The 15,358-nt window shown below is 44.6% G+C and overlaps 1 protein-coding gene across 9 annotated transcripts in view; it reads left to right on the top strand.

Annotated features, from left to right (window-relative positions):
• GLI2 (GLI family zinc finger 2) overlaps positions 1-15,358 on the top strand; it is a 194,799-nt gene that overhangs the window by 161,062 nt on the left and 18,379 nt on the right. For 7 of the 9 annotated variants that reach the window (XM_065070602.1, XM_065070607.1, XM_065070603.1 and 4 more), the window contains 4 exons: positions 4,285-4,486; positions 6,777-6,990; positions 8,602-8,715; positions 12,206-12,337. In XM_065070602.1, the coding sequence (XP_064926674.1) occupies positions 4,285-4,486; positions 6,777-6,990; positions 8,602-8,715; positions 12,206-12,337 (662 nt within the window). The remainder of the gene's footprint in view (positions 1-4,284; positions 4,487-6,776; positions 6,991-8,601; positions 8,716-12,205; positions 12,338-15,358) is intronic. The other 2 variants (XM_065070605.1, XM_065070609.1) reach the window with 1 other exon arrangement.

The raw sequence follows: 15,358 nt of genomic DNA, 5'->3' as shown, positions 1-15,358 counted from the left end.
GCCTTTACTGCACCCTTCCCTTCACCACTTCACATGTCTGTTTTAATCTCCTCCTAACTCTGAGAGTGTAGGGAGACAGGGACAGTCTTTTGGCTTAAAATTTCTTGTGTCTTACTTTGAGCTAAAAGATATTTTTGTTGTTGCTTGAAATCTGAGTTTTGAATTCTAGCAGGTATCTTTAGTTTTTGTAAAAGCAAAAACAAAAATGAGTTTCTTCCATTCAGAGCTGATTCTTTTAATATAGGCCAAATAAATAAAAGCCAAGGTGTTCGTATGTCCCAAAAAATGAGCACATAAACATAGGTGTTTTCCAAGTGGGAAAGAATTAGTCTGAAAGTAAAGATAAGGTAGCTCAAACAAGGGTGTCTCTAGGTCAGCTTTTAAATTCATATTTATTCCATATTCCAAAGTCCATGGTAGTCAATGCAAAGCATCTGCTGGCTTTAAGGTGTTTATTCAGGATGAGAGGTAGAAGTAGCAGAGCAAATCGTTACAGGAAGAGCCACCGTTAAAGAACACCCATCTTGGACCAACAGTAAATATACTTGGCTGGAAGTATTACTGAACACTACAACGATTCAGAGTACCACATGGAGTTAACTTGTTTCTTGTTTTGCTTGTGGGCTTTAGCCCATCACTTCTTTCTGGATCTGGGTGAGAAAGATTTTTCACATCTCTCAGAAGTATTCAAGGGAATGAAACTGAAGGTAAGAGGCACACAGAAATTATTTTGAAAAAACTGAAACTCTGGCAGGTGAATGGAATTAATTTTAAAATAATTTCCTATTTTTATTTCAATTTGTGACCTTTTCAGTTTCATTTTAACCTATGATGACTTGATGTTTCTCAACAGAACATCTTTTAGAATAACAACATAAAAGTACCAGATTTTTCTCTTTCACGAATGTTGAAGGGGGTACTCTGACAGTCTGGAGTCTGTTCCCCTAACAAATATGCCAAATATCAGAAAAAGTCTTAAAATTAACTCAGTTCATTTTGATAAGTCAGCATTTTTTAAGGGGAGCTGAGAGAGGGAGTGCTAGTGATAAATCCTCCTGAGGCTCTTCATCTCTGGATCTGAAATATGGATCCCGCCTTCATTTACTTCTCTGGGCGCAGTCGTTGCTGAAGAAGTTGTATATGGTTTTGCATTGCAATATCACTGGACCCCAGGCAACAGAGGATTTTGCTTATGTATTCATGTGTCTGTCAGTCAGCCCGTATTGAACACCTTACCTATGTGTACAGTCATACTAATGCTTATCTTTGCTGCTGCCTGGTATCAATTAACATTCATGCTCAGTGTCCTCAGAGCAGGGTATTAGGTCAGGCCAATTTTACTATTAAGAATGATCCCTGTGCTACTGATCTGCTTTTGAACAATAATTTTGAAAAGATTCCCTCAGCCTAAATGCACCAGTGAGTGCTTCTTCATGTGGTTAAACTCCTTTTCCCAGACTTTTCCCAGATGCTTCCCTTCCCAGGCGCCTTGGTCAGGCTCTTACTGAGGGGAATTTTTCATTCATAGCAGGATTTTAGGTCACAGCTTTTCCTGGAAACCCACAAGGCCTTAAAGTCCTTTGCATAAACCATCAGCCCAACCTGTTGGGTCTGTTGTCAAACATACCATATAGCCCAAGGTACTCGCAAGTTCTAAATTAGAGCAGATAGTAACACATTGCATATTACTGGTTTGGGGCTGGAGAAGTCCCAGGTCAGCTTGCAAATCTGACAGCTTCCAGCAGAATTTTACACAGGGAAAAAATGACAGACCTGTGTGCAGCAGGGAGGGGAGCCCATGTTGGATGCGCTGCAAAAACCCAGGTTTCTGTTGGACATCAGAACTTCTTCCCTCTGCAAATTAATGGCAACCAATGGCTCAACCAGCACTGTGAACATAAATCATGGGAAGGAACAGCAAGAAATGAGTACAAGGCTTTTCTTTTTATTTAGCAATTTATCAAGGGAAGTGGCACATTAATAAACAGATCTCCCTTGAGGTGTGGGAGTAACAGATAAATATGACTGTCAAATCTGGCCTGCTTCCTTCTGTTAGAGAAGGAGGACTGTGGGAATGCAAATGTAGAGACAATATCTATATCTGGAAGGATGCATATTATTTGTAGGACAGAAACACTGACAACTCAGCTGAGATGAAGCCCCATTGCACTAGGTGCAATACATACAGAATGAAACACAAACCCTATCTAAAGGTGCTCATCTAAATAGACGACACTGCGAAATAGGGACACAGAAAGAAGCAGCAACTTGCTTAAGGAGATATGCCTCGAGAGGACTGGGAACAGCACCCAGGTCTTCCCAGGTCATGGCCCATTGAATCAAGATGCCTTATAGTCAGAAGAAAAAAAGAAGAGAAGGAGAAGAGTTCAGTTTTGACCATTATGGTCTAGGTCTCATGTTGCTCAGTTCAGGGCTCTGCCAGGGCACAGACCTGTGTGTTCTTTCTCTTCGCTACCTGATCCTTAAGTCATATTTTCAAGATCCTCCATGCCCCATGGGGCTGCAAAATGTATTTATACAAAATACTGTAAGAAGAACACGTTTAGCAGATGTGCAACAACCTGATTTCTAGGAGAAATTCCCAATAATGTCAGTGTTGCATCTAACAACTCTCGAGACTTCTTGGGTATAGGACAAAAGTCACAAGAGTAACAGTTACTTCAAGTACCAACTTACCCTAGACTTCCAGTGGGATCTTGGACAAGTCATTTACCTTGTGCAATGAGGGATGATATGGGTAATAAGGGGATGGTGGTACTAAAACCCATCGATTACACAGCACCCAGGTGTGGTAATGGCAGAGCCACTTGAGTACACGGATGAGTCATGTGAAAACTGGGAGACTGCAATCCAGCTGCTGGTCTCAGGGAAATGTTGACACAGACTTCTGCAAGCCAACACAAATCAAGGAATAATATGGTCATGCTGGCAAGATATATTTTACCTCCTTGTACATCCCATTCACCTTCTCACATACCAGCACTGTCATCAGAAGGGGAAGTTTACGCTCTTGCAAAGTGCCGGGCTTGTATTTGGTGATATACAGCCAAAATCAGTCCCTACACCAGCGAGAGGGAAATAGCACATATTGACTGTCTGGGCAAGTTACTGTTTCATTCTCAGTGTTTAATAGGATATGCCCACAGCAAGGTTTCTGGGGATAGTGCCACTGGAAATTCCAGGTAGTAGTACAGTGCTGCACTCATCAAGGGAAGAAGCTGGAGAAGCTGAGCCCTCCTGCACCCCCAGGGTGGATAATGAGACTACCAGCCGGACCCCACGGCCAAGTAGCACATTTTCCCATTAGAAATCTTCTTTAGTTTTTGGTTTTTGTTTTTGTTTTTGCTTTTTTAATAGGCAATGTAAAGGCTGCTCTCATTGCTTTGGAAGGATGATTCATTCCAGGCAGGGCTAGGGCTTGAGCAGGCTTTGGATCTGGTACCCTGGTATCAGGGAATGTTGTGATATTTCCCCTCCCCAGCTCCTGTCCATGCCATGCAGGAGATTTGCAGGTGGGCCAGGCCTGGGCAGAGTTTCCTCTGGATGAAGTCAGTCGTTCCAGTCAGCAGTACCGAAACACTGGGGAAGGCCAAATTCGTATATTAGGAACTTGCCATATATTGCAGATCCACAAACAGGACTGGCACGGTTGGAAATGACTTCATGCCCGAATGATTGACAATTGCTAATAGGGTCCAGGCACTGGCAGATCCCCTTGGACGGAGAGAGCTTGAACTTTGTGCCTGAGCTGCCAAATTCGTTTTCTTAAAACTCTTAATTTACATTTGGGGCTCCTGGAGTCTTGCCTCCGTCGTTAATTGGATGGTCAGCATTGTGCTCACGCTCCCTTGGTTTCCGCACTCTCTGCACACACAAGCGCCTGCACCATTTCCAACGGTGGCCCCAGCTTCAACGTGCAGTTCCTCTGGCCTGCGGCTCCTGCCACCGAGTCAGCAGCAATGGCTGGGATCACAGAAACCTCGCTTGGCCTTTTCCCTTTTAAGTTAATTTAGTGCCGATGAAAAGGTATGATGGACAGGTTTCTGTTTATTCCCCGAGGAGGGCAAAGCAAGCAGGTGCTTGTGGTGCTGCCTGACGCTTGTCACTCAGTGCCCAGCAGAGAAGAAACCTTCCATCAAAGTGCAGCTGGTCCCTGTGCTGTTCCCAGCTTCTGAACATCCCCAGCTGTTCTCTTCACCCCTTGCCCCCCTGCGGGCAGGGAGCAGCCCACTGGTTTTGTCTGACAAAGTCTCTTTCCTACAGTGTCCCGGTTCTCAAGCCCGCGGGTGACTCCAAGATTAAGCCGAAAACGAGCCCTGTCTATCTCCCCGCTGTCGGATGCCAGCATTGATCTCCAGACGATGATCAGGACTTCCCCCAACTCTCTCGTGGCATATATCAACAACTCCAGAAGCAGTTCAGCAGCGAGTGGCTCCTATGGGCATTTATCTGCAGGGACAATCAGGTAAAGCTCTGCGACAGGCTCTGCTCAGCTGTGTATCCATCCCCCCAAAAGGAGGGGTGACCCTCCAGCAAGGGAGACCTTCCCTTTCTCACAAGTTCTGCTTTTGTGTATTGGGGCTGCGCAGTGTATTAAATCAAAGACCCCATCTGGTTTTGCATGTGTAAGGGTACTGGGTAGGGATTATCGGTTACCAGATTTCCAGTAATTACAGTATGATCATGCCTCTGTGCAAGCAGAAACAGAGAATAAATTAGTCTAAAAAATGCTCGTTGTAAGCAGTTGGACTGATTAAGAAACCCTCTGATTTAAGAGATTGCCCCAAAGTATTCTACAAATTATTAGTCTACATCCTTAAAAAAAATGTTGCCTGGCTGGATTTAAGAGCCTAATTCTAAAAACATATTTAAAACAAATCTAAGCCCTTGAGTAAAGTTTTGCTCAAACCTTAATTAAAAAGCACTTACATTAAATAGCTCACTGTTGTCAATTCCTGCTGTGATTGCTTCACCCAAGTTTCACAATGTTATTATTCTTTTTATTACTTAACTGTTAAAAATGTTAGCTCTAATTAACACTGATTTTGCAAAGCAAGGGTTTGTAAAGATCATGCACTCCTAAAGTTTGTAGGGGAAAACAGAGACATTGCTATGTAACATTAATTTTATCAGTTACTTTATCTGGCAGCACCATTTAGAAATTGACTGTAGAATCAAATATAATAATAACTTAAACAAATAGCAACTTCTTGTCCGATAATCATATGTTTCCAGTCTTGTCACCTATTGTCTTTAACTGGGCACACATATAGCATCTCATACTCAGATTTTAAGCTTTTCAGGGTAGCATCTGGTATATTCAGCAAGTCCATAGAGTGCAGAATCTGACCCAATGGTCAGTTGTTGGCCTCCAAGGGAATAATCAAGTAATAATACAGAATTTAAAACTTTTCTCAGTGTTTTAAAGGTGTATCTTGAATGCCAGGAACTGTAAAATGGGTTACATATATAACAGGATATCTGTCAGCAATTTGAGGTGAAAATACTTTTTTGTTATTATTTTAACAATGTCTTAGTGGCAGGAATGAAATCCTTTCTCACCCGCTCAAACCCAGATCCAAGTAGCCCTTCAGAAATTCATTTTTGGACTTTGCTGTAAGATAAGAAAGCTGTGCAGCAGCCTGCCATCACACCTCATTTGCTGCAGCGTGTATTTAACTGCCAGAGCTCTTTTACACTGTAGTGATTTTTGCACTTTATTCTTTTGAACAAGTTGTCATTAACTGGTTTGGAACAGAAATATTAATTGTATGCTCACCAGCAATAAGTATTTTCTCTAAAAGCAAAATTTGAAATGAAGCATGCTAATTATGGCCCAGTTCTCTGAGCACTCATACCATGGGCAGTTTTAGTGATGTGAGAGAAAATACCATGAGGGTAAAGGTTCAGGATGGCCACCTCTTAAAGGTGGCAAATAATTGATTTTTAGGCTGAGAGTCCATGGTTTGTACACCACTCGCCTAGAGTACAGGGAGCAGAGCATCTCCTATACTTCTCCACCTCTGCCAAGGGGACTCACCCCTTCTTGTTAGAAGCAAAGCTTCCTTTTTAATGCTGTCAGCTGCTGAATCCTGGCTTGGACCTGCTGTCCCCAGTGAGGGCACAAGCAGCCAGGAGCTGGTGCAGTTTCTGGTCACTGCCGACCTAGATCAGAGCTGGACCAGTGACCTACATATGAAGGGTGACACACTTCAGCAGTCCCCTGAGCCAGCACTCCCCTCACCTGAATGCAGAGTAAATTGCATGGTTTTGGACTATGTTAAATGGATAGTTATTCATCCCCGCTGTGATCTGTGCCAGGTAAGCCAGATGATGCTTGTTTTTTAAATCCAGGGTAGCATAACCCCAAGGTTGCGAGTCTGCAGAACAGGTCTGCCTGGGAAAACGCAGGAGCCTCAGGGGCTGCAAAACCAGATGTGTTCCAGTCCCATCCTCTTCTGTACTCCCTACCAAGGGCTTTGGCTGCTTTAAGCATAGGAAACAAAGAAATTACAATCAGTCTGATACATGGGTCAAAATGATTCATAAGTTTGCTGAGGCATACACAAGACAAATCCCGTCTTTGAAGTAAAGCAGGCTGTCGGGATTATCACGGCTTTGAAGGCATCTAGTTGGGACATCGCAGCCTGTCCCCTGGAGCATGCAGGAAGCCAAACTTGAATCGGTCTCTGGCAAATGTGATAAATATTGTTTAAAATAACTCCTCCTCATTTTTCCTCCTTCTTTTGCTGCAGTCCAGCATTCAGCTTCCCTCACCCCATTAACCCCGTGACGTACCAGCAGATCCTGACCCAACAGAGGGGCCTGAGCTCAGCCTTTGGACACACTCCTCCCCTGATCCAGCCATCCCCAACTTTCCCTCCACGTCAGCACATGGCAGTCATCTCTGTCAACCCATCACCAGCACAGATCAGCAACAACAGCAACTGCATCTCTGACTCCAGCCAGGTAGGGATGGCCATCCTGGCTCTCTCCATACATGGCACATTGGAAAATGGAGGCACATTCTCTGTGGGATGAACGCTGCCCTTACGATGGCTGTGGGAGTTTTACCCACTCTCCTTTTCCTCACATACTCCCTTTATGTTGCTTTTTCTTCCTCCTGGCAAAGCATTTCTGAATTAGTCACAGCCAAATTTGGCACCTACCTCCCTTCCTTGACACACACCCATGCAGGAACCAAAGGCCTTGATCCATCAAAGCATTGAAGATGATATGTAGGGTCATCTCAGGCAGCCAATCTCCTTGGACATGTGTTATGTGCTATTGAAATCAAGGGAATTCAGCACATGCTGCAGTGTTTTGCCAGATAAGCACCCAAGCACTGTGAACCAAGCTTCATCAGTTCCTTTACCAATCCTTCCTTCCTTTTTTTACTGACATGAACCATGCTGATGGTCTTAAAACACCTTATTCCTTTCCTCTTTACCAAATAAGTGCATGTTTCCTAGGACCTCCAGCCATTTTACTTATTGCTCCTTCTTTTCCAGTAGCTTGCTTTCTCAGGCTATCCCTGCTGTTGAGTTTTACTGTTAAAGTTCACAAAAGCACGGGTCAGATTTTGAAAACTAGGAATGCTATGAGGTGTATGAAATCCCACACCTCAAATGCATCCTCGCAAATACCTGTGAGTTCACACAGACACATGTATGTATGTATAAGCCCTCCACAGGCACAGAGTTAGTGAATACGTCTAGCACATTTTTAATCAATTTTACTTCCCATTTTCATGCTTTGGAAGTTTAAATTGCAGTCGCTTTTCTCCCGAAAGACTTATTTTACCTCATTTCACATCAATTTCAAATTGTTGTTTTAGTTGTATCATACTGAACTTTTCAGACTGGTTTATTGTTTTAGGGTTTCTCATGGCTGCTGTGCTGCATATTCTGTTTGTTATTGAAGGTTATTTGATTGATTAGTTTTGTTTTCTTCTTACAAACTGGCTACCAAAATAATGTGACCGGCAGGAGTTATGCCCCTGTTTAATAACTTGCAGGCCAATCTTGAGCAATTAGCAAGAGTGTATTTAAAATGTTAATGTTCCAATTTTATGCACATACAATGGGATGTTTTTTTCTCCTGAAGTTGTTCTCATTTTTTAAGAGCTTAGCAAAATATACACATAGCCTTTCATGAACCCAGCATGCCAGAGCCCTTGCACGTAATCAGAGCACCCCGCTCCTCCCAGGAATTCATTTTCTCAACAAATCATTTCATCGCATTGAGAAATAAAATCGTGGCTTGGGCGTTGGTTGCATAAGGTTTTGATGGCTTTGACAGGGACCGGATTGCTCTGAAATGGAGCAGCAGCTGCGAGGCCAAGCCTGCAGAAGCTAATGCTGCCCTTGTCTCTTCCATCTCTCTGCCTTGCACAAACCCACATGGGCTAATCATTTTCATGTGAAACCCAGACCAGCAGGCCAATACTCTGTTGTCCCTGGCCACTCCTGAAGTTCAGCTTTGACTGATTTTTAAGTTAATTTGTAATGAGGAGGTGGGCTACAGTCTATGTTTCATCCCAAATCCCGGTGCCATGTATTGCCTGGTTTTCTTTCCTAGAGCAAGCAGAACAGCGAGTCGGCCGTCAGCAGCACAGTCAATCCAGTCATTAACAAGCGCAGCAAAGTCAAGACTGAAGTCGAGGGCTTGCCCCCAGCCTCCCCAACCACACAGGTAACCTTCCTGGTGGGAGACGTTGTGGGGCTGAGGTAGTGAGCTGCTGGGTCTCGCTGTCTTTGAGAACATTACTCTTGGCACCTTTTCTGCAGCAAGGCATCAGAGTCTGCCAGGCAGGCGGGTGTTTCCTAGGGCATGAAGCCCAGCAAGGTACAAAAGTACAGGGCAAAACTGCAGTGGGTGAGTGAAGCATTCGTTGGGTGCTTGGGATTCAGCTTGCCGTTGTTGTGTTTGGATAGAAAACAGAGAAAAGGAAAAAAAAAGGAGGGAGGAAGGGAATGTTTCAAACGTGATAATTTAAAAATGATGTCTGAGCTTTCTGTGCTGCAAAGCAAGTAGCATTAGTGTCTCAGAGCAAACATAGATTTTGAGGGAATCTTGCATGTAGGTAGAAAGCTTGCAAAAAAGGATGACTTCTTGATTCAACAAGAAGTTGCTCCTAGAAACATCCTTTACACTGGTAACACAACATTTGACACCAGGAAGGGCCCGAAGGCCTTTGCTTTCTTTCCAGAGCTCTGTGATTGCAAACTGTTTAATGGCTGACAGTATCCATCTGACCGTCCTTTATCACAACTGTAAACTATCAAGAGTGCTGTGGGCACTTCATTTTCATGAAATATTAGGCCGCGTTATTGTCAAGCGAATGGAAGAGTTGATGACAAATTTCTCCTTCTGCCCTGGTTCAGGAGCAGGTCTCAGCATGATGCATGGGGACAGCAACATGTGCAGTCATCAGGGGGCTGGTAAAATTGATGAAGATAGCATATCAGGGAAAGATAAACATGCTGTAGTCAGCACGATTAGGGCAAAGAGGCACCTCTCTGGAGCTTTGAGTTTAGAAGTACATATACACGCCTCTGCAAAAGCACATGCCCTGAAAAACCAATCTGGTCGCCACCCAGGCTAATAGGGCCACGTGTTGATTTCTTGCAGCAAATGAAAAAATATTTCACAGCTATCACCTGCTTTCTCAAAGCATCTGTAGCAGAGGAGTTGTGTGACCGACAGCTCCTTTCTCGGTGGCTGTCATCCTTCCTTTTCTCTGCTCCGACATGAAGAGGTGTGCGCGCAACTGCAGAGAGGGCTTGGGTAGCATCAGCCTGGCTCCCCCCTGCAGCCCTGCCCCAGGGTTTCATCCATTGGATCTCATGTGAAATAAGCACTGAAAGAAGTGGGGCAGTAGTTTAGAATGGTGCAAGGAGGTTTGGTAAATTAAGGGAAGAAAAATGCACGCTGGTCATCTAATAGTTCCTAATGAGAAGATCTGTGAAGTAATACTCGAATGGAAATGTAGGCTTCACGCCTTGCAGGATTTCAGTATTGATTGGGATATTACTGGAAAGTACCTTGTAAGAGACAGGTTAAACAACTGAACATAGTAGCTGTCTCCTCACCAGCTGGTCTAAGCAACAGCAACTTGTTAAATTTGGGGATACTGTTCTGCAGGAGACTGTGCTGAAATGTTGAGTTACAGTCAGTTACTTATTGACTGATACATTTTTTGTAGAGTATGAAGCTCATCGCCCCACAAAAAAAAAGCATGTATGTGTGTGTTTTGTTTTGGAAATGATGTACTGGAAACACTTCATGTGAGTTGTGGTTTGGGTGTTTAAAATCCTTGGCCAGACAGTATCGCCCATGATCACTTGTGCTATAAAAAACACAATCCAAGCAAGATTTGTGGGACACAGTGGAGCGCCAGGCATGAGAGACCTAAGTTACTTTGCTCTTATGATACTATAATAGCTCCAGTACAGATTCAGATTAGTGTTGAATTAGCCAGAAGTGAAACAAGTCAATCTGCTTAAACAAATTAAAATAGTTTCAATTCCATTTTTCCAGCAAAAAGTATAAACAGTTTGGCAAAATAAAATTTTTAGTAGAAAATTTCACTTTTCCAGAGACCGCACTTTGCATGGAGAGAAATGTTTCAACAAAAATAATGTTCACAGCTCAACCAAATAGGAATTACAGGAAAAAGAAGCTGCTGTTTGAACTTTCTCAGACTATTGTTCTGGGTTCTGATATAGTTTGAATCTCCAGAAGTCTTTCTGTAAATTACTACAGTTTCTCATCCAAAGAGCCACCTGACAATATTTTTTTTTAATTAAGAGCTAATTAAAACAAATCTCTTTGTCTCCATATCTAAACTTTTGAATTGCAAAGTCACCATTAGCACATATGTCATGAGCTAGTTGATGAAAATTTTTGAACTTTTGTACAGTACATCTCACTTTCCAAGCCATGTAATGCATTAAGTCACTGCAGCCCCTCAGTAGGCATTGGGAAGGTGTTGTCGAGGAAGGAGATGACAGACAGATAGGTCCAACTGGGCAGGTCAGAGGCAGTCTGAGATGAGTCTGGCTGTGTCTATACACTTATGGGGCCAACTAGAGCACCAGATCATGAGGAAGAGTGTCTGATGTGGTCAGTCACCCCAGACACTTCTGTCTAAAGCTGCCCTGGAGGCGGGATGCTCTGTTCTGGGCAGTGGTAGTATCTGGGAGGAAAAGGAATCATAGAATATTAGAATCATAGAATCATTTAATCATTTTGGTTGGAAGAGGCCCTAGGGGGTCAAAACCTGCAGGGTTTTGTATTGCCAAATTCCCAAGCCAGTATTGGCTGCTGATTTCCTTGCCTGTAGTGCAAGTGTCTGATGCACACAGATCCGAAAGTTGTCCTTACCTCCGGTTCATACTAATTATGTTGTATGTTACAGTATTGTGTAGGTGTCAATGCTTTAATCCTCATAGCAGCCATTAAAAAATCTTCCGTGCTTCATTTAGCACTGAGGAGCTGGCTAGACAGAGAAGTTAAGGAGAAAGCTCACAGTGTGCCCAGCATTAAACTAACTCATTTATGAGTCCAGAGCTGCTGGAACCCTGCTCTGCAACCCACTCATCACAGGGTTTTGCTCAAGCTTCACAAATTTGCTGATCTCAGAGGGGTGCTTTGGGGGCTCACCACTTTGTCCCTGTGGAGCACCAAGCAGACATAAATCTTTGGGTAGGCGTTAGGCATAATTTTCACATTTATGGAAAGATGCAGAAAACAGGAACCCAGCTCCCCAGTCCGTGTCAGGAGAGTGTGGTAACCACTAGACTCTGACTGCTCTGTGGTTTCTTCATGCTCGTTTTTCCCCACTCCCCCCACATCAGAAGTTTTACTCCAACAAAGGATGAAACCAAACGTCAAAAGCCAGCATTTTCCTTTCTCCAGCCTTTCCTGGGACTGCCCACAACCTGGCTGGAGCCAGGCACCACTGCAATCGTGGCTTCAGGGTGTTTCGTATCTTGTCATTAACTCTGATCTATTTCTACCAAAACTCTGTAACTCATTATTTCACAGTAATCAAGGATGTTATGTTGCCACAATGAGCACAGTTTTGGGATCAGTTGATGCCTGCCTTGTAATCTATGAGTGATGGAGGAATTCAGACGAAAGAAGTTCACCTTATACAATGCACCGTTGTGTGTTGCAGGAGCATCTGACAGACCTGAAAGAAGACCTAGATAAGGATGAATGCAAACAGGAGCCTGAGGTTATTTATGAGACGAACTGTCACTGGGAAGGGTGCACAAAGGAATATGACACTCAAGAGCAGCTCGTCCATGTGAGTAATGGTTGGGAGGAAACCCCAGCAATAAATTTGAGTTTCTGTGCACTTGTCCTCATTTTTTATCACTAGCTGCTGTACAGCCAGAGCTCACTCTGGGAGCTACTAAAGGTGCAAATCAGAGACACAGTGTGTAAACACTGCCAAAGCAGGTCGCTGCTCCCCAAGGAGTTTAGCTGCAACAAGCCTCTCATAGATTATTTGATTCTTAGCTGCTGAGGCTGCAGTTTTGGTCTCCCTTGTGCACTGACAGAAGGCTCTGCATAGAGGACCTGCCCAGTAAATGGGGAAGGGGCCTGAGCCCTTCCCTCTTTTCTGGCCATATTCACTGAGTCTCCCCACACACCTGCACCAGCTATGGGTCAGGGATTGTCCGTACTGTCCTTAGTCCTTGTCCAGGCCGTGAAAGCCTTATATGCTGCTGTGACATGAGCTGTGGGGCCGCATCACTTAGAGGCTGTTGAGTGTCTCAGCTCGTCTCTCCCACATTAACAGAGCACTTCCAGAGTCTGGAGACATGCTCCAGGGTCTCCTTCAGGGTCCGGAATATAAAAAGTGGATTGATTTTTTAAAAATTGTGTAACAGGGTTTCTGTAGTCACAGTGATGTCCCCAAACCAGTGTCAAAACTGTTCTCTGAAGGATCCCCAAATCAAGTCATTAATCAGATTTTCAGTTGTAATTGAGTCCAAGATCTTTTTGTGTGCTTTGCTTCACCTGGGAATCCACCATTTGGTTTCCTTTGGCTTCTGGGGTCAAGAAATCCCTCAAACTCAGGGTGAGTGCCTGTGAAATCAGACATGATCTGTGTCTGAGTCCCATCCTGCCCCCAGCCCAGCATCCTCCCCGTCCTCATTTTGGGTCTGTGGTGTAAGCTCTATTTGTTTGAAGCCAGCCAAGAGCTGCTGGGAATTCACCAGCACCAGCAACCCTGCTGCTTGCAGCAAAATGTTGGATTGAGCAAATTTTGCAACAGTACCCGCTGTCTTCTCCTTTCCCTCCAGCCTTTTGCTGCCTACCTCAGCTGGGCTTCAAGCCTGCCAGGGGCCACCCATGTGCAACTCACATGTAACCCTCTTCCTGAGGGCTCATGTCTGCTCTCACCCTTTTCATATATCTTCATTTTAGTCATGTTTAGACGCCACCAAGTAGGCGTCAGTCTTCATTTCCCAGGCTCTGCATGCAAACGTTATCTTAGCCCAGAGGGACCACACTCTACATGATAATTTTGGGTATGTCCTCTTCTTCCATCCAAGACTAGCACCTGCTCGCCTCTGCCAGAAGTCACTGGTTCAGTGCAGCAAGTCCTTGAGTACAGACAGATTTGGAAATGGTTTCCACGGCCAAATGAGCAATAAGGTGCTTAATGGATTGCACGTTGCATGCCACAGGGCATTGCTTTTCTGGGGTTAAACCACAGGAGTGCTGCTGGATGGGCTGGGCTCACATTTGTCTGGCAGTATTTGTGTGTTTCCCTCTCAGATGTAAGAAAAACTCTTCAACTCTGCCCAAAGCAAAGTGCAAGGCAGAGCCAGGCAGCTCAGCACGATTTATTTCCAGAAAAAACCCAAAGAAAAATATTTGATGGAATGTGCAAGATTTTCCTAAATTTGGAACCTTACAAAAACACAGGCCTCTGTACTATGATTACTAACAACATGGAGTTGTGGATTTGAGATGCCCAAAATACACATTTAAATGAAATACAGATGTTTTGGGCCAACTTCTGAGAAGGTGGCATCCCACCATGTGTGGAAAAACTCTAGTTTGTGTGCAGAGCAAAGTACCTGGGCATGCAGGGTCTGTTCCCCACACATAGTGGAAAACGTACTTGTGAGAGGAGTGGATGATAATGGGGAGCAGTGGAGTGAGGACTTATTTTTGCAAGCACCACTGTTGCTCCCAGTCTTGAAGGTCATGCTCACAATTTGAGAGAAGCCCAAGCAAAGCCTCAGGCCAGGTGAGGGTTTGATGGGGCTGTGGAGCTGTAGCTGAAGTGTGGTGAGTTGTGCAACTGCTCCTCAACTGTGTGATGGGCAGCAGATGTTGTCCAAACAAGGAGTTAATAAGCTTGAAGAGTGGCTACAGTCCCATCCCAAAAATGTCTTCCTCTGGCCCAAGCAGGACTGAACAGGTGGCCCTGTGCACTCTCCTACTCCTAGGACTGCCAGGCATAATCTTGGCTGCAAGTCAGACTCCCATGCAAAACAGAACCAGGAAACATATCTTTCCAGTCTGGTCAGTATGTGGTTTAGCACGTCTATGGGTCTCCTGGGGGGTTCACCAGATTTCAACCATCTGAAGCTAAAATCTCCCACCGATGCCATATCATAAAACCAGAATTGTAGGCAGCTGAGCTTCAAACCCATCCAAATACTCTCCCAAAGCCAGCCTTCCCAGACCCTCCTGGCATGCAGCTTTGGCTCTCAGTTTTTAACAGTGGTTCCTGAGGCATCAGCTGAGCTCCAGGCACCTCCTCTTGCCCCTGGGTAGACTTGGTGCACCAAGTAGCAGGTCTCTGTCCCCATGATTGGGCGCAGCACATAAAATGCCAGGACTGGATTCAGCTGGGACCATGAAGGCTGATAACTCTGCTTTAACATGTGTTTTGTGTCCTTGTGGTGCCCCATTGCCCCTAGAAAGTCTTATCCTGAGCTGCACCATGTCTGTCTGGCCTTGGCCGGGAGCACAAAGGCAGGGGCTGGAAAAAAATCTCAGCGTAAAAAAACAAAACCCAAACCAAAAGTGGTTTATTTTAGGATTTCCTGTCAGTGAATGTCTGCTGAAAACACAGGAGCAAGGACAGGCATTCTTTTTGGCAGTGAGACCCCATTCAGAGAGACAAGGCCACCACAGGAACAGCGCTGCCGACAGGCTGGTCTACAGCTCTGTTTATTTTTGGCAGGGCTTCATCTGCCCCAGTCTGGGAAAAAGCAACCCTCGTCTTCCTCCCATGGTGGAAGAAGGCACCTTTCTGATCTGTCTTTTCAATAACCTGCTGCAGGATTTCAGGGACCTA

The sequence above is a fragment of the Columba livia genome, chromosome 7 (assembly GCF_036013475.1).
Source record: "Columba livia isolate bColLiv1 breed racing homer chromosome 7, bColLiv1.pat.W.v2, whole genome shotgun sequence".
NCBI lineage: Eukaryota > Metazoa > Chordata > Aves > Columbiformes > Columbidae > Columba > Columba livia.
Note: the sequence above shows the minus strand (reverse complement) of the source record. Positions and strands in the feature narration are given on the sequence as shown.